Source organism: Sesamum indicum, linkage group LG2 (genome assembly GCF_026168435.1).
Source record: "Sesamum indicum cultivar Baizhima isolate 11 linkage group LG2, ASM2616843v1, whole genome shotgun sequence".
Taxonomy (NCBI): Eukaryota; Viridiplantae; Streptophyta; class Magnoliopsida; order Lamiales; family Pedaliaceae; genus Sesamum; species Sesamum indicum.
The window spans coordinates 17,749,474-17,772,493 of NC_142658.1; the positions used below are offsets into that span (position 1 = coordinate 17,749,474).

A 23,020-nucleotide genomic window follows, 5' to 3' on the forward strand; every position below is an offset into this window, starting at 1 on the left:
AAAAAAGAAGTGTAAGGGGTAGGAAAGAGAAAAAATAATAATTTTACTTTCAACTATTTTGTATGATCGGAAGAGGAGTATATCTCAAATACTTCTATTTATATGTATAAAAAAAATAGATTGAGAATAAAATATTAATTCTTTTAATTTTACTGAATAATCATTCTCTTTGTTTTGTTTTCAAATTTTTCATCCATCCCATCCGATTTTTTTTTAAAAAAAAATACAATAAGGACATAATTAATAATTTCATACCTCTATTCAAAGATTATATAATTTCATCAAACATCAGGAGTATATTGATAATTTTTTAAACAAACAAAAATGTATTTATAATTATATCAAATCTGAAAAAAAAAAGTCGTTATAATTTACCTTAAATACAATCCACTATATGATATGGTACATCAATATAACCCATTGGCAAAGTTCTCAATATTATCATATTTGGAATATGTAGCAAGTTTTTGGAATCAAATATAGTTTTATCATTTACAAATTTATATGTGTACGTCTTAGTTAAAAATACTAAAGGTTTGTTTGGTTGTGGTGAAAAAGAAAGTAAAAATGGATGTATATGAAAAAATTAGTACTTTGTTGAGAGAATAGTTGGAAGAAAATTAAAACTGAATGTATATAAAACTCCATCGCAGTCTAATTTCATTTTCATCCAAAATTGAGTGGAAAAGTGGAAGTATAAGATCAAAAAGACAAAAAAAAAAAACACATATTTATTTGAATTCAAATTATTTATTTGAGGTCATTTGTAGTAGTTTTTATTTAATTAAACCGAATAGTTTCAATACTCGTTTGGATAAATATTTTTATTAATAAAAAATATTATTTTTACTGTATGATGAATATTTTTACTAATAAGGGTTTTAAATACTAAAATTATTTTAAATTTTTATTATCTAATACAAAATGAAGAGAAAAGGTTCATCGGTAGAATTACAAAATTAATATTTTCTTCTCGATCTATTTTCCTTATAACAAACAACAAAAAATATTTAAAATTTATTTTCCTTCCAATCATACCAAATAATTTTTTTAAAAAAAAATTATTATTCTTTCCCTTCTTCTTACCTTTTCATTTTCACTCCCATTTTATTTTCACTTGAGTCAAACGAACCCTAAAAATTTCAATAAAATCAATCATTCTATAAATATTTAGGTGTGGTATATGTTGAATGATTGGGTGAGATATTACAACTCCTGCAACCCAATTAGGAGTTTTACCACATAAGTGCATTTGGTTGGAATAGAGGCAAATAACAATTAGTTGAAATAACCTCTTTCATTTGGTTTCTACATTCCGGGAAATTAGGGGTCATTGTCAGTTGATGGGATAGGGTTAACATCATTAGACACCAAAACATATTAGCTATAGCACCAACATGGTTTTCAAGAATTATTACCTAAAACTTTATCAAGGATACAATCTAATGCTTCTGATATAAAGTTTTTCTTTTTTTTTTTAAAAAAAAAAAATTGTATTCGAATTTTGGATGTGTTGAGAACGTAAGTATTAAAAAGAATAAATTGCATAACATTCCCTGTATTTTTAAAAAATAGTGTAAAGTTCCCATATGTTATGTTTATAAATAAAAAACCCCTTATATTATTTAAAACGCAACAATATGCCCTCTCTCCATTAGAATTTAATGGAGAGTGTTGAATGCGCCGGTGATGCCAATTTGCATCATTTTTGCTTCTTTTATTAGCAAATGTCCATTTTGCCCACATTTAAGTGTTTAAATATTTTTCTATTATTTTAATAAATTATATTTATTTATAAAATATGCTAACTAAATATTAAAATACCTAATATATATAAGTTTTAAAATTTAAAAATTTTAATTATCAAATCACAATACAAAAATTAATATACTACATCACTAATCAAATTTGATATCATAGCAATTATATATTACTAACTAAATTAAATTATTATCTAGTTTAGATATGTTCAATAAATTATTAAAACACTAAAAATATATCAAATATTTTAATTTTTATTATTTATCAAAATATTTAAATTAGAATTACTATATTTTAAACTAAATATTTAATCTTTTTATCTATTATTTTTAAATTTTGAAAAATTAAATTAATTTAAAAAATATTTTATTCAAATTTAAATTTATTTTATATGTATATATTTATATATAAATTTAATATAAAACAAAAAATTAAAAATTAGACCCATCCATCCACCGCCTCTGCTTTCATCCACCAGCTTCAGATCTAATATAGATCAGGCGACAATGGTCCCCCGAGAAGAATAAGCAACCTCCATCGCTCGAATCGAGAGGCGACGGCGAGGTCGCCCCGCAATTCCATCGTCTCCCCTTTTGCTTGATGGGGCGACGGCTCTGGGCCTTTTGGGGGGCAACTCTGTCGTCGCCGCTTTTGCCTGTGTGGGGTGACGACTCTGGGCAATTTTGCTGTCGTGCAATATTGGTCGCTGATTTAGCTAAAAAATAAAAACACACAAGTGTTTTAATGCAATTTATTCTATGTATTTTTTTTTTTTTAAAGAAAAGGGAATTATCACCTAAAAAAACACACGATTCCAGAGAACAATAATTTGGAAGAAAGCCCAGATCAAATAAGTAGTTGTCTTATGCGGTATTAGTTGAGATTTTGTATATTTTGCAATGAAAGAAGCCATCACAATTGGTATTCTATAGGAGGTGGAAGTACCTTTGGACTTTGGTTTAATGTAATTTAACTCCATCTAATATTATAAATAAGTAAATTATCTTTTATATAAAAATAATAATAATTTATCCCCTTATTTTCTAAAAGAAGTGGATAGCAATTTATCCTCCTATGATATTGAAAATGAGGAGATAAATCGTTTCATTTTACTAAATATAAGAAGGTAAATTGTTGTTTTTAAAAAATACAGAAAGGTAAATGGTATTTATTTTTTCACATGGGGTAATTTGCTCATTTGCAATATCATAGGTGGGATGCTTGCATTTTTTCTTTTTTTAAAATGAAGTAATTTATCTCCTCCCGATAAACTGTTGTATTTTCAAAACATATGGAAGTAAATTGCTATTTTTTTTATAGGGGGTAATTTGCTCATTTACAATATTATAAGGGATTGCTTGTATTTTTTTATTTAGACTTTTGTTGATAAAAATCACACTTTATTCTAATGTTAGGAAGCGTTGTAGGTAACCTACAACTCTTCCTTTGTTGATTGCACCTTGAAATTACCTAATAATTTCTCGAATATTAATTTTGTTCATACTAAATTTTGTTCACATTAAATTTAAGAAAATAGAAGTAAATCCAATTCGGATAATGATAATTCTTTTCCAATCAAGATCGTTGGATGGGAATATTCTTTTTCTTGACAATTTGAACCATGTGATACGAACTCATGAGTTGTAAGATGGAATTTTTGCAAAATAGGGGGAGAAAAATGATTGCTAAGAGCAAAGCGCCATTAGTGATGAAACAAGCAAGATTTTCCATTTTCTTTGTAAATTGTCTCATTTGGCATTTGAAATGTTTGTTTAAGAATAGAATAAGAAATGATATATTGTCCACCAATTTTTATTCATCAACTAAACGTGACTCTCTACATCACACATGTATTACTCACTTTGATATAGGTATTTCAATCATCAAAGTAAATGAAGCCTTAAAGTATAAACTGCTTCATGTTATTATTTTAATTTATATAAGTATTATATATATGTATAATATGTAGATATAAACAAAACATACACGTGTTTACAAATTTTGTTGTTGAGTGAACAGATTTGTCTGTCGAAGTGAACGAGTAATTCAAGCTAGTAGCCGAAACAAGAACTCTATGTTTAAAAACTAGCCTGTGAGTTCGAGATACTCTCTAACAAGAAAGTTTGAGTTGAAATGATTGAATTTAATAATATAATTACGAGCACTCATTTTTCCCATTTTAAAATATTCGATCTTTGTAATTTTACAGTGATTATGGGATTCCTCTAATATCTCTCTCACAACATGTTGGTGGAGGAATTGCTTTCACTTTTGCTCAATTTTCCAACTTTCGTGGTGTTCATCTATGAGTGTGACGCATTCGTGTCACACTAAATGGCATAGAACCTTTTTTACTGTGTATAGAGATTTAATATTTTCAGAATTTTTCATGTTATAAATATATATATATTTTTAGTGTTCTTGTAGTCGGAATTTAGAATTAATGAAATTAGATTAATACAACATTTTATTTGTTTTTGAGAATTAAAAACCAATCCCAACCCACTTTTGAAAAGGGCAGCCTGATTAAGAATATAGATGATTGGATTTAATGCAATTTATCTTATATAATATTGTAAATACCAAATTATTTTTTTTTAGAAAAAAAATTAATAATAGCAAATTACTCCCTTCCGCCCTACTTTTTTCAAATTAGAGCAATTTACCCCTCCTCCAAGAGGGTAAATCACTTGATAGGGAGGTAATTTTTTCTTTTTTTTTTTTTTTTAGGAGGTAGTTTGAACATATCCCAAATCTCAAACAAAGTACCCCATATCTCAAGAAGTTGCTTTCATTTTCCCCTGATCTGATCCACCCGAATTGGATTTGTAAACCAAATCTAAATTCAATGCGAAACCAATTACCTACTCAGGATTGGTCGGACTAATTGAGAGATAGCGGACTTCAATAATTCGACCTATATCATCTGACAACTTTCAGCTATAACTAATACTCACTATGATTTCGTTCAGATCTCGATATTCTTTTTCAAATCATTTCTGAGAAATGTCCAAATTTCAGCCTGTAAACCCCAATCCCCAGGTCAAGAATTGGACATCTAAATATGTGTATATTCATATTTTGTAATCGTTCCAACTACAAACATACATTATTATACAAATTCACCTCCGAAACACAAAAAAAAAAAAAACGAACAGAAAATTCCCAGAACGTACACAATCTTTAATACTATTGCTGAATCAACTTCTCTCATCCCAGAGTGGAGATATTTACATTCATTTCTCAGACTGGTCAGTACATATACATATAAAACCCCGCCACACAATCAGTGGGATTTAAACCTCACAGCATAGCCACCAGAAACACATCTTTTAAGAAAGCGATTCGAGGACAAGTACAATCCTAATCCAACCCATTGACTACCCTAGTTAGCCAGAAATAGTTGAAGTAGACCACCTCAAACGAAATAATGAAACAAATTTTCCCTAATATACTTCAATTTGATTCAACCAGCTGAGGATTTGAAGATAGTAACATCAACAATTAAAATAGGAGAAAACTACCAATTCACCACAAATGATCTCAGTATTCACATATTGCCAAGTGATGACGCAACCTAGGCCGTTTTATTAGCTATGAATATTAACTAGAGTGTAAATGTTTCCTAGCCTTCATGATTGTATAATCACCACAAAACAACTTTTCAAAATCATAAGAGAGTCTGTCAAAGTAAATTCTATCTAAATTAACAGAGTCAGTATGATATGGCCTTGGCCTATAGTTCATAATAAGCACACTAAAAGAATGAGGAGCCAAAGAATATCGGATTAGGTGATTCTGAGCATTTGTATAATCAGTAGTATTATTGTGAACAATGGCACTGACGGACTTCCGCAAACCTTCCTCATTTTATAGCAATGGATCAACTAGTATACAAGTCTACATGAACAACAAACTCGTGCTGGTTCATAAACTAATAGAAGGCCTCCAGAAAATATTTGCAGTGTCCACTCATAATTTACAGTTACAAAATTAGGCAGTTATTATACCAGCCAAAACATCACTCTTACCCCGTGCAAAAATGGTGTAAACTAATCGAATGGCATCAAGCCATCCATCCATAGATTCCCAAGACTCGGCAACCTGCAAGGCAAAAGAGCAAAATTAGGGAAGATACTTTAGATATGACGACCTCTGAGAAAGAAAGTAAAAAAATTCCAACTTATATACCACAGGAAGCAAAAAACATTTACCAAGAAAATAGGTCCACGAATTGTGTCAATGCACAAGCCGGCACCAGGTGGCAACGTAAGATCTGCACATGCTGATACAGAAATAATATTTGGGACTTCAATTCTTATGGAAGATCTACTGATCTCATCTCTTGATTTTGGTGAAAGGCTTGGTAAGAAATGTCTTTGCTCGACTCCATTAATCTGCACAAATATGATTCTTAAGTTCCACCTTAGTAAATAGTATTGCTCACAAAGAATCGGATCCAGTGAGATTAAGAAAGCTGTAAATTTAGGTAAAATAGCTGGATATATTGTTGAGGAAACTCCTGAAATGTCAGCAAATTTGTCTGACAAAAACCTCATTTAGGGATCAAAGTTGAAGTAGATGGACTTTCAGGATGGAAAGACCACTAATTGAAACAAAAGTAATGTGAAACCAATTGTGAGTTGAAGGACTTGGCATTACATTGTCTTACCTTTTAAGGTTTCTAAAGTTCCTAGGTGGATCCTTCAAATAGAAAGACAATTCTAATTGCTAATTGGAAATAGATGCCATCAAATGATCAGAGTAGTCAAATTCAAAGAATAATATTTTGGTAATAAAGCATAATTGATGATAATCCTCCTTTAATGGCATACCAAAGATTTTACTCCTACCTGTTGGAGCACTTCATGATTCAACACAAATTCAGTGCGTTTCCAATCACTGTGAGGTGCAACTGGATTTCCCACAGGTGGTGCTGTCAGATATCCAACCTTTAGATATGGCAGAGGCAGCTGGAAAAATACAAGTTTTCTCAGAGCTGTTATTTGGAAAAAGATGCACAAAAGTGTAAAACATGCTTCCAGAATATTATATAATGCGTAATGCCTGCCACAGTTTCCTTCATCCAAACAATCAAAGCCGACCCCTGTGCAGGTTGGGCTTATAAGACCTTGTAAGTATTTCCTATTGATTAACTTTAAATAATGAACAGGAGGAGAAAGGAATTGCAAATTTGAAAACATCAACGAAAGACAACAGTGAACCTGTAGCCAAACAGAAATGATTTATTGGAACTACTAGCATAGCATGGAAGATCAAACTGTCCCCTAAATATATTTTTAAGTTATCTGTTTCAATAATAAAAGAGAAGTCAAATAATTTCATTCTTCTGAAGGAAAAGAAAGGTCAGTAATAATTGATTTCCAATACGTAGATGGAGGAGATCTAGTTGTGAAAGGATACTGTAACTCAAGTAAATTGAAGGATGAAAGAAATAATAGCTTGACATATTTTGCCAACAAGAGTGCTGTGAGATCACCAAAATATTGAATAGCTATCGATGAATTCCTATATAATTTCAGTTTTTCAGCCACTACGAGCACTCAAGGGTACTAATAACTGGAGTCAAAAATTAAAATGCTGAAGAAACGGCATACCATAGAGCGTACAAGCTTTAAAGCACTAGTGTAAACCTGTATGACAACATAGAAACATAAATGAGGTCAATCCTTAACATACCAACAACTTTGCAATGGAAAACAATTAAAAGTTAAACATTCACAAGATGGAAAGCTTTCCAGATGACAATAAGATGAGCAGTGAAAGAAATGCCAGGGACAACTGGTGGCATAAGAAAACATGAGGAGAAGAGAGAGCAAGGGAAAAAAAATCAGGATTTCACTATATACGGAGAAATCTGAAGAATATACTGATAGTTGTAACTCTAGCTAATAATCTAGGACAAAACCCTAGGTCATTTAATGTAAAAATAGTAGATATGAGCAAGATGTGAAAGGAAGAATAAGGTCTTGGCCATCAAATGTATGATGCATACCGAGTAATTGGGCTTTAACGCATGGGCAGCTGCAATGTAGATAGCAGATTGGCTGTATAACTCATCAGGAGAGACCTCCTTCCCATTCATGGATCCTCCACTTCTTGATATGTCTTCAGCTAATCCATACTGCATAGATAAAATCCATGTGTATCACATCCTTCTGTTACTCCTACTATTTTCCTAAAGCCAATTTCATCTTTTTCTGTGAATGTAATAGTATATTCCAAATTATTAGAAGGAAAATGTTGAACTAACCAGTACAGTTCCGAGATTGTAAATTGCCCTATGGAAATCAAATTGCAACTGTATTGCTGCACGGAACTGTAGGCAAAAAAGAAAGCTATTAGGTAATCACCACGGACAGAATTTTACTAAATAGTAAATGCTCAATTACATTCAAGCACTCAGCTGAGTAGATGAATTCCAGACCTTGCTGATGGCAGTTCTCACTATTTTTTGTTTCTCACGAGCAGGAACAATAGCACTGAGCTCCTGAAACATCAATTTTGATCACAAGAGCAGAAAAAGACCTTCAGAAAACATTCTTAAAATGTGTCATGTAAAACTAAAATAAAAAATAATGTTTGGTGCAGATGGAATATTATACCTGCAGGGCAAGTCCCCAATTGTTAAGTGCCTGTAAATTAATCCTAGTGTTAGTCAATATCAAGAGAAAAAAATAAAGTGCTTCAAGGAAGATTCATTCACTGGACAGAAAGGGAAAGTGGAACAACAAAAAAATGAGGAAGAAAATAGTTCAGTGATAAATATAACATAAACTCTACTACAAACATGAGACCACTGCTTATCAGCTGATTAATTGCAATACAAGGGCCTATTTGCTTTTGTTAGATTAATTGATATAAAATATTACCTGAGGACTGTTCCAATTGAGTTGGACTGCCTTTTCATAATTCTTTGTTGCCTGGAAATTAAGGAGCAGAAGGAAACTACATTATCAGATAATACTTTTACCAGATACTGTAAATGTATACAATGTGCTTAATCATGCACAAGAAGATGAGTTCTCATCGAACACAACTATCAAAATTAGAGAAGGCGAGTGGTGTTCCCAGACATTTCTCCAGGAACATCTGGTGCTAGATTAGTTCTCCTTCTGCCACACAATACATTCACCAGCACACAATACCATATCAACAAGGGGCCATTTTCAATTCTCTACGAAAAATTAATTCATATTTGAACTTTAATGGGCAATATCCTACAACATCGCACTGATTGCAGTGTAGTCCATTTCCCAATTTTCCACTTCGAGTAAAATACAGATCTCCTTAGAAATCCGATACACTGTGGGAAAAATGAGTTAATTTGGAGGAAATTACTTGGAATCAGAGATAAAATTGCAACAGGTTTCCAAAATAACAGAAAGACTTCTACACTAGATGGGATATTTATTATCAAATGTGGATATAAGTGGTTACACGGAGATGAGACATTGCTATAAGATGGTCTGGGCTAGATTTAACGTGCCTAGACACTCCGACATTGCTAGTAGACATGAGGAAAGGGTTACTAAGGACCAGATGCTGAATGTTCACGAACAGGTTGATGCAACATGTGTTTTTTAAAACGCCAGTAATGAAACCATGGAGCAGTTTTTTAGAATGTCCATAGTCTAAACAACTCTGTAGCTCGATTTTGACATGGATAAATTGTTTCGGATGATTTAAAATGGCCTGATGGATTGTCTTATTTATATTAATATTATTAAAAGAAACAAAATTGCAAGACTAACCCCTTTTGGGGGGATTTGCAAGTACACTGCAAGTCGTCGTCTCAGATGACGACTCCCATAATTTTTATTTTCTTAAAAAAAAAAGTCCAAGACGTCATTGAAGGTAACTACTTGGAGATGTTACCTTACGTGACAACTCCATTTATTTATTTATTTATGTCAATTATTATTTATTAGTTTACATAATAATTAATACTTAATAATTAACATTATTTAATATTCAAATTATAATTATTATTTAATAATATATTAATCTTTTAATAAATAAGTATTAATATTAAATAAAAATGGCATGTAATATTATATTTGTGTACTAAAGAATTAAAGAAATAGGAAAAGGATAGCTACCATTCCTAACATCGTTCCTCCTTGCAGTGTGCACCGATATTGCTTGAGGCACGTGTGTTCCAACTATAACAATCATTATAACAACGTGCAATTAAAGGATCTTTGGTTGAAAGCAAACTACATGCATTCCTAATGATATCGATTGGCCACAAGCACGTGCAAGAGAACAAACTTGTATCCAACAAGAATCCCAAGAAAGCCAAGTTCCTTCGCGTCAATCTATGTGTCAAGACGCGGTTGTAGACAACAAAGTAATGAAGCTAATAGCTGATTTTTTTTTTATTTGTATATAAATTTACGAATTTATTAATTATTAAATATTAAATAAATATATAATATAGTATGAAATATTTTTTGTATTATTAAATACTAATTATAATTTGAAATATTAAAATACAGCACATCCCAGACATGCCTCTTATAATATGTTTGCTCAACATCTGAAGAATTCTTCATTTCCAAGATAAATATGATTCTTCATCGACAATGGCATTACTCAAAGATATGCGCCTGGATACAATGTTTCACGCCAATCCATCATATAGTGCATATCGAGATCAGTTGGAGTCAAGCTTACAATATCATCAAGTCGGTAGCACAATGCCGATAATGATGATTAAGAACAAAACGAGCCAACAAAGCCTGTGGTGAGGAAAGAACTCGGCAACAACGTCAATGACATTTGTGGCATCATATTACATGCCATTTTTAATTAATATTAATATTTATTAATTATTAAATACTAAATAAAATTTTATTAACATTCATTTATTAAAAGTATTAATATATTATTAAATAATACTAATAATTTGAAAAATTAAAATAATAAGTAATTATCAATTAATGATTAGTGTTTATTAAAATTAATTATTGTTCAAAATAAATAATAACTATAAAAAAGTAAATGAAGTTGTCATGTAAGTAATGACTCCAAGTCATTATGTGAGACGACTCCCATAATTTATTAAAAGATAAAAAAATGTTGCAAGTCATCATCTGAGATGACGACTCGCACTGTATTTGCAATTCTCTCCAAAATTGGGGTAGTAAGTCTTGCAATTTTTCTTTTTGTTTTATGATATTAATATAAATAAGCCTGGATGGATTTCCTTTGTTTGTAATGTTTTTAAATATAGTAGCTTGAGAAGATTGATCCTTTCTGCCAGTCCGGTAGCAGCTATTTTACCTGATATGGAGAGACATGAACAAGATCACTTTCCAAGGCCAATTTTGGAATGTGAAGAAGGTGTTTGAAAGATTAAACAGGAAGTTAGCATTAGAGCAAAATTTTCCAGACCAACGAAAATGACTGCAGGAAACAGTGTTACTTTGAGCAATGCCCTGGTTCAAATAGCCAGCATTTAGTTTGTTGTAACCCTTAGACATTGTTTATATACGTAACTCCTATTGGCTTCGATGGCTAAGATTTGGTTAGGATACCCTTCATAGAAGGTGAGACTCACGAATACATTACCCTCCATAGCTGTCCGTGTATATAAACATTTGGTTCAGTGGGTACAATAATGACATGTTTCACCCAGAAAAGGAAATACATCTCTCTTTTTCCCTACACAGAATTCGTACAGCACTACTGCTCAATATCATAAGTTGGTATAAGATGGAACTATTCAGCATCACTGTTAACCATCCATTAAATAGGCTTCTAATTAGTAACATGAAATAATATATCAGTGAGCATAAAACTCCAGAAAATACATTCACATAGATCAAATTCCATAAGCACAGTAACGTGGACAGAATTAAAACAAATAGAAATTACCTTTCCTCCCTCCCACACTTTATTATACTTTTTTTCTTGGTTAACCTACTGGTTTTACATATGCGAAGCTTCAACAGCTTCTTCATTTATAAGACTACAAAAATTTCAACATCATCAACACTCCCATGAAATAAAAGTTTGACCAGAAGTATCAATTACCGAAGCAGAAGAACATAAAGAAGCAAATTGACCCAAAGATTATAATGACCACAAGGATTCATTCCTCTGTCAAGCCATGAAAACATTACATGCCACATAATGAGTACAAAAGAAAAGTTTTACCTGTTTCCAGAGTTCCTCAGCTTCCTTTGTACGGCCACGCATTTTTGCCCGGTCAGAGATTGCAATAGCCCAGTTATAGTAAGCCTGAAATCATGATAAAAGAAATGAATGATGGAAACTAATTTCTACAAGTACCCAACCTAAAAGGCGATACTGAGAAAGCCAAGTGAACATCATGAACAAACCATAAGTTGACCTTTCATCTACTAATTCATAACAAATAAGATAACATACAAAAAATGCTTTAATAAAACGAATACATGGTTCATAAAAAAAGTAGAACATGGCAGCAAGACTTCAGACTATTCAACACACTCTTGATGATCATTACAGAAGGCAATTTTGATCTGCGGTAGGGCTCTATTTTATTCTAGTGCACCAAAAACTATGCAGCTACATATTCTCATCTATTAACATTCAACAGCCAGAAATCAGACACATTACCAACTAAAATACCATTAACTGCAATTACACATACATCATTCAGTGTGGGACAAAGACGGGTAGCCTCCTCATACTTTCTACATGCCTCTTCAAGCAAAGCATCCTTGGTAGGAGAACTGGAATCTGGATTCACATTATCAGCGCTTTCCTGCACATAGTACAAGATTTATGGAACCATAATACCCGTATTAAGATGCCGCTTCAAGACACTGACTCTGTATTTCTGAAGGAAAGATTACTCTACTTCCAACTAAATTACAATACCAATGACTAATACTAGTAATTGGAGATCCAAAGCCGATGGTAAAACACAATAATTTTCAAACCAAACTGCCCAAGACATAAAAAAATTCCATTATCCATAAAGTTACTTGCAGCCAAGCAAATTAGACTGCAAGAAAAACACTATAAGCACATTCTCAAAATAGTCTAATTAAAATTGCACGAGTCAAACCTGAAGGACCAGTGCCCAGTTGTACAATGCATCATAATCCTCTGGATTTCTCTCTAAAGCAGTTGCATATCTGAACATCGGGCCAAAATATGCTGATTAACTAATAATATTTCAGTGTTATAAGCTATTGCAAGGGAAAAGATGCTAGATCATAATGGTTAAAGCAAAGATAAGGTCATCCTAGTAAACTTTGCTTATGCACAAACATCCATGAATAACACAGCCCTGAAAGTCCACGAACACGTTCAATGGACAAATGAGTACAAACCAGATATATGGAGACAAATAGCACATTCTATGGGAATATCAAGTAGCAAAAAGAGAAGAGGAAAAGAAAAAAAAAAAGAGAGATCAAAGGAAAAGACAGGTCATTGCAGCTAATAGACTTAGTGTACAGTGTCCTGCGATTGCCAAAAGACTGCTTCTAGCATTAGTATTACCAAGTTTTCACCAGATACCAATTTTCATATGAATTTAAGTAATGTATTCCAGATCAAGGAATCCCTCAGATATTAACTAGAGTTTGCTGAAGAGGGGAGAGGAAGAAGATGCACTCAGACATTTGGAGAATGACAACCGACCAACTACATAGTTAACAAGAAAAAAAATGGAGGATATATTAGCAGTTTCATTACATAATGCACTTAAGACAAGCTAACTACCTCCTGGCGGCGAACGTAAGAATCCTTTGACGAGATCTACCTTCCTCATCAAGACCTGTGACACTATTAATCAACTCCATAGCAGCACTGTTCTGCTCGATTTGCTGTTCGGAGCTAGGTTGGCTAGAAGAGCATAACAAATACACATTAAAAAAGAATAAGAGAATCAGTTGCATTTCAGACAGTAAAGCCAAATCAAATTCCACGCGGCTGGTGAATTACATAATTGAAACAGCCTTACAATGTCCAACAGAAGTAGTACGTGAGCAGCAATCAACAAAAGTGTTTCTTAAACCAAGTAAATCCTTAAATTCAACTAGAATAAAAATCAAGGAAAAATGCAGTTATTCATTGAGAATGGAGCTTGGTCTTGTACTAACAAAGAATCTTTGAACCTACAAACATCAGTAAAGCACACAAGAGAAGACAAATATACACTGAAAGGACGTAGGTGGGAAAAAGCTATACTGAGACTAGGAGAAACGTTATTTCAAGTAGATACAGCATTGTTTTTGCATGCATCAAGGTGACAACGAATACTACAAAACAAGCAGCAATTTAAAATGGTAGTATTAGATCTAGTTATGACATTTTAAGTGTGCACATGTACCCATGTGGTTGGAGTTCAACTCTCTAAATATATCAATTTCACAACATTTATGACGGCTGTGCAGTATCAACCAAACAAACAGTATATCAATCTGAATATCTGAAATGAAATCATAGATAATGGACAGAGTAGATTGTTGATAGCAATGCAGCATGTGTCCTTGGATTATTTTTGCCATTCTTTGAGTGACAAGTGAAGGAGATATGCAGATTAAAACTTCTCTTAAAGATGAAAAAATCAAAGTTTAACTCTTTAAGACGTTCACATCACTCACAAGCTAATGCCCTGGAACTCAAATATCAGACGATCAGATATTCTTTTGGTAAATGAAGACTAATGCATTAACTTATAACTATAGTCCCAATTCTGTAAGTTACTCACCATTCCTTTTCAAGCTTCCAGACATTATTCTTGCAAGTGAGTATTACGCTGATTCATACTGCTTAATAACAATAACAATAATTCACTTCATATAGGAACTACAGATGAAACAGCAATAACAAATTGTTCATCATTTCTTAAAGTTTTATTCTATTGTCAGCCTTAAAGTCCTCATAAACGATCATGCTTCAACTCATTTACCAATTCTCACATGCTAACAAGTTTCAATGCTTCCATGTCTCTCACCTTTGATCTGCTAACAGAGCTTTTAAATTTTTTTCGCAGTAGTTACAGTAAAAGTGAATTTAACTGGTTACATTAATAGTAAGGAGTTTTAAATTTCAAGTTTCAACACCTAAGCCATGATTCCTGCAACCTAAGTTTCTAATTTAACCACTTCAGCACCAATAATTCAGTTAACCAATTACTAAAACTTCAGTTAGATCTGAGCTGCACCAAAGCATGACTCCCTCACACTACCATTAATCCAGCATTAACTATCCCAAAAACCATTTTCTTTTGAGAACTTGTACTGACACACAGACTTCTAAATCTGATACACATTCTAACCTTCGATCCCACAACTTCAGTGGCACATGACTAAATCCAGAATAAAGATTCTCATTCGGAACTTTTCCCGAAACTTACTGACCTATGAGGAGTATAAACCTCTTTTCCATCGTTGTCAGTGGCATCTCCACTCTTCAATTCATTCAGCAATTCTCTCATAGTAAACGACCGATTGCCCTCGGCATCTATGTTCGACTGCACTGCGCGTGAGTCCGCACCATTTGATTCATTCACAATTCCTTCTTCCGGCGCAGAACTGGAGGCCTCAGCATCAACTGGTTGTACCTCGCTAGATCGTTCAGCCTCAGGTGGTTGTAAATCGGGGTCCGTAGGATCAGGGAGCTGGGGATCTGGATCGGTGGGCGGCACTGCGGGTTCAGGTTCCGGTGATCCATTTTGCAATTCGGTTTGCTCGGAATTCGAAGACATAGTGATGAAAACAGGATTGGGATTTGGAAGGTGGGAGTGGGAGAAGGAACAGAGGGATCTCTATCTTCCTTCAATGCAACGACTAGTTGAGTTGCGAAATTTCTCCCTCATATATTTTTGTGGACCAACAGAGAAATTATTTTCAGGCTTGATGATAACAAGTATGCAATCACAGGCCCAGCCCTCGGCCATGGACTCGGGTTACAGCCCAAGACCACGTTTGATTCGTAGCATTCGTTGTGTCTTTATTTATGCTTGGTTGGACGGAATGAAAATTTATTAGCTCGGGACTAATCGGACAACACAATGGCCCATGAGTGTTAGATTGTTATCCAGCCAACCCCATGTGTAGCTGATTAAATTTCTTGTACCAAATTTGTCATGGAAATTGACCAGCCAACAGTTCAAAATGCACCTCTTTTATGCTTATTTTCATCTTTATTGGAAAATTCAATTAATTCGTCTAACACACTTTTGAACCCCATTTCCTTTCACTCTCCTTCATTTTCGCTTGTTCGATTCTGAAGTAGGCATCCGTGGTTGGGATTTTTTCCTTAGTCCAAGGTTCATCTTTTTCCTTATTTATTTAGTTATTATTTCTACATGATTACAAGGGTCTTACTCTCCTGTTGCTTAATCAAGGGCCATGTTTTTTAACAGCTCCCTTCCAAAAGCCGATTGGAGGCAGGTCTAACGCATAGGGAATGAATAGTCCGCTTACTTCTACCTAAGAGATAAAGTCCCCTCCTCCTAGCTTCTACGAAGGGAGTCTTTGTTGACTAACGTGACAATGGCTCCATATTGGATGCAAACTACCTGTGCTTCCTTATTTCAAATTTTAACTCTCAAATTTGTGACAATTAGAATAGAATGAGAGTCAAACATCAATAAATTCATAATACAATAAACTAAAATTACTATAAATTTAAATTAAGTGAGACAAATATCCGTTACAATAAATCACATTAAGTAACGTACAAACTCATATGTCTAGTGGGATTCAAAATGACCTCCACCTTATCCATGAAAACCTCAACCTTACTTGTAACGCAAGACATCATTGACCAACTCATCTCTCTTAAGACATTGAACTCGTGGCCTGGATTGTCCTTTCTTGAACATACATTCCCCAAAATTGGCGTGGATGTTTCTACTCATATTATTTGCTCAAGAATTTCAGGATGCATCAATATCCTTGGTGCTGAATACACCATATTTGATAACAGAGATCATGTAAAGCTCTAGAGGAGTCGAGTACAATAATCCAAAACCACAAATTCTGTGCGGAAATAAAAACACTAGCGGGACGTATTTCTGCACCCAAACTCTTAGCATTTAAATTTTTTATCTTTATTCTTGAGTTGATACAAACTTTTAAACTTTCAATCAGTACCATTTTTTCTATAAAAAAATATAAAATTAGAGAAGGGAAAATTGATGAAGCCTTTTGCTTATATTCATCTTTTCGATAGAATCTGGGACTCATCATGTGAACTTCAAGATTCTCCTGTCTCGACTCTCCCACAATTTCCTTTGTGGAGCTTGTATTCTCTGTCTATAAAAACTTTAAGCTCATATTCACACTGATTATGGTGAAGCCATCGAACATTATACAATCCCTTTAAAAATAGATAGTTTACCAGCAAGTGAAAATATATTGGTATTAGAGAGATGATGTCATTGTGAAAACGGATCCCCCCTAAATACGACGTCCGCACAATGACGAGGAAGACAAAAAACCGATTAACTACTACAGAAACGACAATGTACCCAGAATGATTTAGTGCTTGCATATAGGGTAGTAAAATAGATGAATTATCAATGTTCATAGTATGGTATTTATGAAGTGTTCCAACAGACTCTTGTTACAGACATCTAGTTCGGTGGAAATACTTTGATAAATGACCATTAAGAGCAAAACCATTAATCTTGATTAGAGAATACAAAGTATGTAACAGCTCAGTGACCAATTTTATGCACAAATGCGTTATGACTGATCTATCCCCTTCAAGTACGCAACGTTGTGTTCTGGGTTTTCATCCCACGCCTCAAATCTGACTCTAGATTCACTACCAACCATAGATTACCTCAAGTCCCAAATCAAGCAAGTCTTTTGACAAAAAACAAGAATAATTTGGGTGGCCTGTCAAGCTGCATGGCTTACTGGTTTAGGCTATTTCGTTGTAAAGAGACTTCCAAGTTATGAAAACAAAGACACCATAAGTATGTCTAACAATCTTGTTAGAGGTTGCCACTTCACTAGGGAGTCCTGAGTGAGGGCAATGCACATAGTAAACCCATAAATAAACACATAGAAGTTGCCTATCATCTTTTGCAAATGAGAAATAAATCGAGGGTTCCTTTGTCTTGACAGGAGCCTCTGCGAAGAAACAAGAAGTAGAAAAAGAAAGAAATAGAGAAACTCGGACATGATCGAACAAGAAATCAGGTGAAAGTTATTTTACCCTAAATCTTGTCATGGAGGGTCACAACCAAATCATGAGCATCGTCTAAAAGTTTCCAGACATCCAGATTACCTGCCATGCTATTGCACTCCCTCATGATTTCATCCATGCTGCTATAATTCTCTATGATCAATTTCCTCCTCTGCAGTACGCAGGCAGCTATTGCATAAAGTAGTAGATCATCTGTTGGTGGAGCTCTTAGTCTCATTCTTCGCCAAGCAGACTTTACAATTCCAGCCCGAATTGCTGCTTGATCAGCCCACATAACCTCCCATAGACAAAGGGTCTGCTCGAAAGTTAACTCCCTCCTGAACAGCACTACCACCATTCTGTACACAAAGAAACAATCTTCTGCCTGAAGCTTCTCCAAGTGATTGTAAAGATGTGAATCCTTGCACTTAATAATTTTAGATACAATGTTTAGTTGTCTCCTGATTCCAACCTCATCAAGACGAAAGTTATGTCGAGCTTTGCGCATGAAGCCAACAAAGCACCAAAAGGCTACATGATCTTCCTCTATCACTGAAATAATTGGAGAAAGTAAATCACTCATACCCTGACAATAACCAATCTCGGGATCATATACAGCATAAGCTTCCAGAATAGCAACAAGACGAGCAGCATGATAAATTCTACATGGCTCAAGATTATCGTAATCCTTCAATTCGACACTCTCGGCGCGTTTTCGTGCCTTCTCTTCTGATACTTCAGCTTGAGATGGGGAATAAATGATCCATTCAGCATTAGCCCGTATAGCATCAAGGCGTATGATCCTCCGCCATGTGGCGAAATTTTCGGTTTTATAAGATGCATTCTGAGTTTCTAACTTGTCAGGAATGGAAGCAACAGGCTCATAAGGATTGTTATCTTCTGTGTCCATTGAGCCGAGAAGAGGTTTTGTGTCCTCAGGATCGTCTGAAGACTCAGAAACTGATGAGTTAGTTTCATCTTCAGAAGCATTATCATTGGTGATTACACCGTCATCTTCTTCCAGCTCCGCTAAATCCCTTGATGTATTAAGATATGCGCTATGACCATCTTTACTAACTACCTCACCTGACAAGCTAGCAACCTCCATCGAAATAGAAGGTCTGGCACTAGCAACTTCATCCAAGCTTGGAGAATCTAACACTTGACTGACATATCCATTATCCTCATTGCTATTGTTTCCAGACATCTCCTTCAACTTAAAACTCCTTTCACCACGTTTTATAATTTGACGACACTGTCTCCGTAACTCTACATATTCTCTTCTGCGACATCAATGAACAGAAGCATGAACCAGTTAACAAAAAACTCAAAACCAAAACATAGAATTGAACAAGATAGGAAAAGGGGGAGATATCCTAAATCAGATAGAATGAACTATCTACACACTCTGAACCATACAGATTTGAAGTTCGTGAGCGTTATAGAGAGAAACTTTGGGGCACCATTTACTTAGCATGAACATTGAGCTAAAAACTCTTGGTTCCAAGTGAAGAATACGTATATGCATGCCTCATTGGCAGAACATACGCACATATGTTTATCAAAATAGTTCACAAAGCAGCTTAACCATTTCTGTAGGTTTCCAAGGCAAATGCTTCTTTGGACATACGGAATTAAAACAGATGGGTAAAAGTAATGTTAGATATTATAACAAAAGCTGCAAGAGAAGTATGTTTCACTAATTATTTCCCAAGTCCCAATCAATCCGAGTCTGATACCAGGCTTTTGAATTGAAAATCCTTTGGACTTCAAAGGACTTTGTTCGCTTGAGTATGGCTGTATTCAAGCTAAGGTGAGTAATCATTGCTAAATCATTCTCCAAGAGGGTGACATAGAATCTTAACTTTTGAAGAATCAACACTAAAGGATTTTTTTAATAATACAATTAGTTTTTTATTGTTTTTACTTTCTGGAGGATTGAGGGTCTGGGAGACGCTTGATTTCCTTTCCCTCAGCTCAAACATACTTAGGCCATATGAGATAATCAATATACCTCTTTTGAGCTCTAATTGTCTCTCTCTCTTTATTTGAACTTTTCACATCATAGCTACAAAGACAAACATCAAAAAAGGAATATTAGCAGGTGAAAAATCCAAGATAAAATGAAAAAGAAAAAGGAAAAGAAAATAGGCTATTATATAATACAACAAGAATTTACTGTTATTGGAACATAGAATCTACCATCATCACAGTCGAGTCATTTAAGGCTTTAAGTTCCACAAACACTTATGTCGATTAACAAAAGGTAAAATTTAATAATTGCACACAAGAACAATTTCATTGCCTTCTTCAGGTGTCAGGCATGAAAAAAGATGCCATCTGTGTGTGTGTGTGGATTACTACTGACATGTTGAGAAGGCGATGATAAGCCTATAGAGACTGCCACTACACTAGGGTCTTAACCAGATGACATCTCTAAAGTGTAATGACAATGAGAAGAAGCAAAAAAGAAATACATGAATCACAAGTGTCTCTTTGAAACAGGTATTAGCAGGAGAAAGCTTACAATCCAAGAAGGAATGGCCACACCTCTGCCCTTATGCTTGGTTCAACCCCCTGTATCAAATTTTAATAGTTAACCAAAGTTGATGCACAAATTGCATAACAAAATGTTTTATGGAAATGAAAAAAGGTTATACTGATTAAATATTCTGACAGACATGTTTATAACTATTAAAGGAGGAACATACACCAGTCCGGATTTTCTTCAAAAACTTGACTCCTCCATCAGAGAGTTTACCATCCACGTCAAACAAACTCTTCCACTGTTTCGCCAGAAGAGCATGTTTCCTTCTCCTTCTTGACCATGGAGATTTAAGACTTCCCCTGTAAACAATGACACAAGATATCTAAGTTTCCACCAAAAATAAACAATACTTACCCTAATCAGAAAACTTAACTACATAAAGTGAAGAAGCAACAGAAGGCAGAAAACTTAACAACAGAAGGCGAAGAAGCAACAGAAGGTACGATATAAGATGGAGTTCTTCAATAAAACAGTATAAGCTCCTTTTCCTAGAAGAAAACTTCAACCTTTGGGCCAATGATAGAGATTAGATTCCTATAAATAACCAGAGTTCTGAATCAAAGAAAAGTCTAGCTTTTGTTTCTTCAAAAGTTATCATAACTTATACCAGTTTCACCCTAAATTATAACCCAGATATCTTTAAGTAAATCCCAAATTTCTCAAACTCTCTGACCAAAACTTAGGGAATAGAACCAGAATCCACACCCCTTTTTCTCACTTCAAATATTCAGAAGCCTCACTTCACAGGCCAATTAGAAAGACGATAATATACAAGTGCCTAAAATATACAGGGATAGTATAAAGACAACCAGAGGAAGAGAGTTTCCAGAATTGAGATCTGAGGAGCGATAAGGAAAACCCAGGAAAAGCAATTTAATCGTCAATCAAGGAACCAAAAAAAAAAAAAAAAGGGACCAAAAAAGCAAAAAGCTTTGAAGAAGACAGAAAATGAGTGAAAAGAACTCACCGATCAGAGGAAACTGGTGAGGAAGACGAGGATGATGAAGAAGCAACGATTAACAAAACCGATCTCAAAGGAATCCACGAAGAAGATGATGACGACGATGATGGCGAGGAAGGAGACGGCGTCGTATTATTCGACCCCAAAGAAGTCTGGCTCCGCCTCAGCGCTCTCATCAACGGTTGTTTTTGTACCAACATCTACGTATACCTATCTATCCCTTTCTATTTCCCCACAAAACCTACACACCAACCGCTCTATCTAAATCTCCTAGGTTTACAAATTGAAGGTTAATTTGACGAAACTCATGATTCCTTTTTTATTTGATTTTATTTCTCGGCTTTACCTACGTGAAGAGTAGACGATGGTGGCGGCGAGTGCGAGGCCGGCCATAGCCGTAACGGCGATGGCTATTCCGACATTGGAAGAGGACGCGAAGAGCCCGCTCCCCCCGCCGCCCAAGCCTCCACTGGCCTCCGCAAAGATGGTGATCCTCCTCCGACCATCACCGCCGGGAAAGATCTGGTGCATCAACGACACCAGCACCACCACTGCCGACGCCAACACGGCCAGTACCCTCGAAATTACTGCTATGCCCTGGCACCCCTTCACTCCCAAACTCCTCCACACCATCACCAAACTCAAATACACCCCTTTTTCTCTTCCTCACTTTCTCTTGCTTTTTGAAAGGTGCACTGCTCTCATCTAATTAAAAATAAAATTAAAATAAAATATAATAATTAAAACTTTTTATTACTTCCTCTGTCAAACAAAATGAAATCTTGTTGATGTGTCCATAAGGATGATCGATCGATCGATGAATAATGATGATGTCTGAGATTCCATTGGCAGGCCTATTAAAATTATATTGCTGGCCCGTTTTCTTTGGGCTCATTCCATTTTCCTTTTTTTTTTTTTTTAAATTTTGAATATCTTTTTGTCATAATCCATTGTCGAGATTTAACCTAATAACAAATTATTTATTTCTCAAGATTTTGAGGAATCCTCGCGACAGTTAAAAGTAAGTGTTTATCAACTGTTTGTTATAAATGGACCGATCAGGGTTTTTTTTTTTTTTTTACTGTTTTGTTTTTTAAAATTATTTATATTAAGTTGATTTAAATAAAAAATTATAAAAAAATCTTTGTAGAAATTATACTATGTTTGGTTTCATTTTTAACTTGTTTTGGTGTGTTCTGTGGGGATAGAGAGATAAAAACGAAGATAAACAAGTATGTGTTAGAGATAGTATGTATGTTTGAATTTATTTTTGGAGATAATATGAAATAAATATAGTATGTTTGATGTTGTTTAGTGGGAGATAATTAGTGTAAACTTATTTTGATCTAAAATAAATGAGTTACTGTTTCAAAACATCTCAAAATACCACAAAAACTTTCAAAACAAATCAATGCGAACATTTACCATACTGACATGGGCCAAAAATGAAACCAAACAGTATGTATGCTTTTATCAACTTCTATATCTCATTCATAAAATTATAAATATTAAATTATTTTTTCGAACAATGGATTTCTTTTCACATATTTTAATTTTATTTTCAAATAATTTTATTTATT

At 34.2% G+C, this 23,020-nt stretch overlaps 2 protein-coding genes across 4 annotated transcripts; both read right to left on the reverse strand.

The window, feature by feature from the left end:
- Positions 1-5,611: 5,611 nt before the first annotated feature.
- On the reverse strand, positions 5,612-15,601 carry LOC105156046 (Tetratricopeptide repeat (TPR)-like superfamily protein). The gene is made up of 14 exons (XM_011072076.3): positions 15,150-15,601; positions 13,507-13,629; positions 12,845-12,914; positions 12,425-12,538; positions 11,947-12,030; positions 8,655-8,705; positions 8,388-8,417; positions 8,210-8,272; positions 8,036-8,101; positions 7,778-7,906; positions 7,380-7,415; positions 6,615-6,734; positions 5,976-6,158; positions 5,612-5,865 (listed from the first exon to the last, which is right to left on the reverse strand). The coding sequence occupies exons 1-14, from the start codon at positions 15,494-15,496 to the stop codon at positions 5,755-5,757; spliced, it is 1,527 nt and encodes a 508-aa protein (XP_011070378.1). The 5' UTR covers positions 15,497-15,601; the 3' UTR covers positions 5,612-5,754.
- Positions 15,602-17,720: 2,119 nt separating this feature from the next.
- Positions 17,721-22,217, reverse strand: LOC105156047 (rab GTPase-activating protein 22). 3 transcript variants are annotated; one of them, XM_011072077.3, is made up of 5 exons: positions 21,787-22,215; positions 20,643-20,778; positions 20,459-20,508; positions 19,946-19,999; positions 17,721-19,214 (listed from the first exon to the last, which is right to left on the reverse strand). In XM_011072077.3, the coding sequence occupies exons 1-5, from the start codon at positions 22,071-22,073 to the stop codon at positions 17,963-17,965; spliced, it is 1,779 nt and encodes a 592-aa protein (XP_011070379.2). In that variant the 5' UTR covers positions 22,074-22,215; the 3' UTR covers positions 17,721-17,962. The 3 variants fall into 3 exon arrangements, with proteins under 3 accessions (XP_011070379.2, XP_011070381.1, XP_011070380.2); XM_011072079.3 differs by lacking the exon at positions 21,787-22,215 and adding an exon at positions 21,447-21,784; XM_011072078.3 differs by lacking the exon at positions 19,946-19,999 and having other exon boundaries at positions 21,787-22,217.
- Positions 22,218-23,020: the final 803 nt, after the last annotated feature.

Excerpts from the sequence above, each read along its gene's own strand:
- LOC105156046 (XM_011072076.3), bottom strand. The coding sequence starts at position 15,496 with ATGTCTTCGAATTCCGAGCAAACCGAATTGCAAAATGGATCACCGGAA. Across the intron at positions 8,706-11,946 it reads CTGAGGAACTCTGGAAACAG|GCAACAAAGAATTATGAAAA; the intron begins GTAAAACTTTTC and ends CTTAATTTCCAG. Across the intron at positions 8,273-8,387 it reads ATTGGGGACTTGCCCTGCAG|GAGCTCAGTGCTATTGTTCC; the intron begins GTATAATATTCC and ends TTGATGTTTCAG.
- LOC105156047 (XM_011072077.3), bottom strand. The coding sequence starts at position 22,073 with ATGGTGTGGAGGAGTTTGGGAGTGAAGGGGTGCCAGGGCATAGCAGTA. Across the intron at positions 20,000-20,458 it reads TGGCCATTCCTTCTTGGATT|CTATGATGTGAAAAGTTCAA; the intron begins GTAAGCTTTCTC and ends TTGTCTTTGTAG. Across the intron at positions 19,215-19,945 it reads ACAATTAGAGCTCAAAAGAG|AAGAGAATATGTAGAGTTAC; the intron begins GTATATTGATTA and ends TTGATGTCGCAG.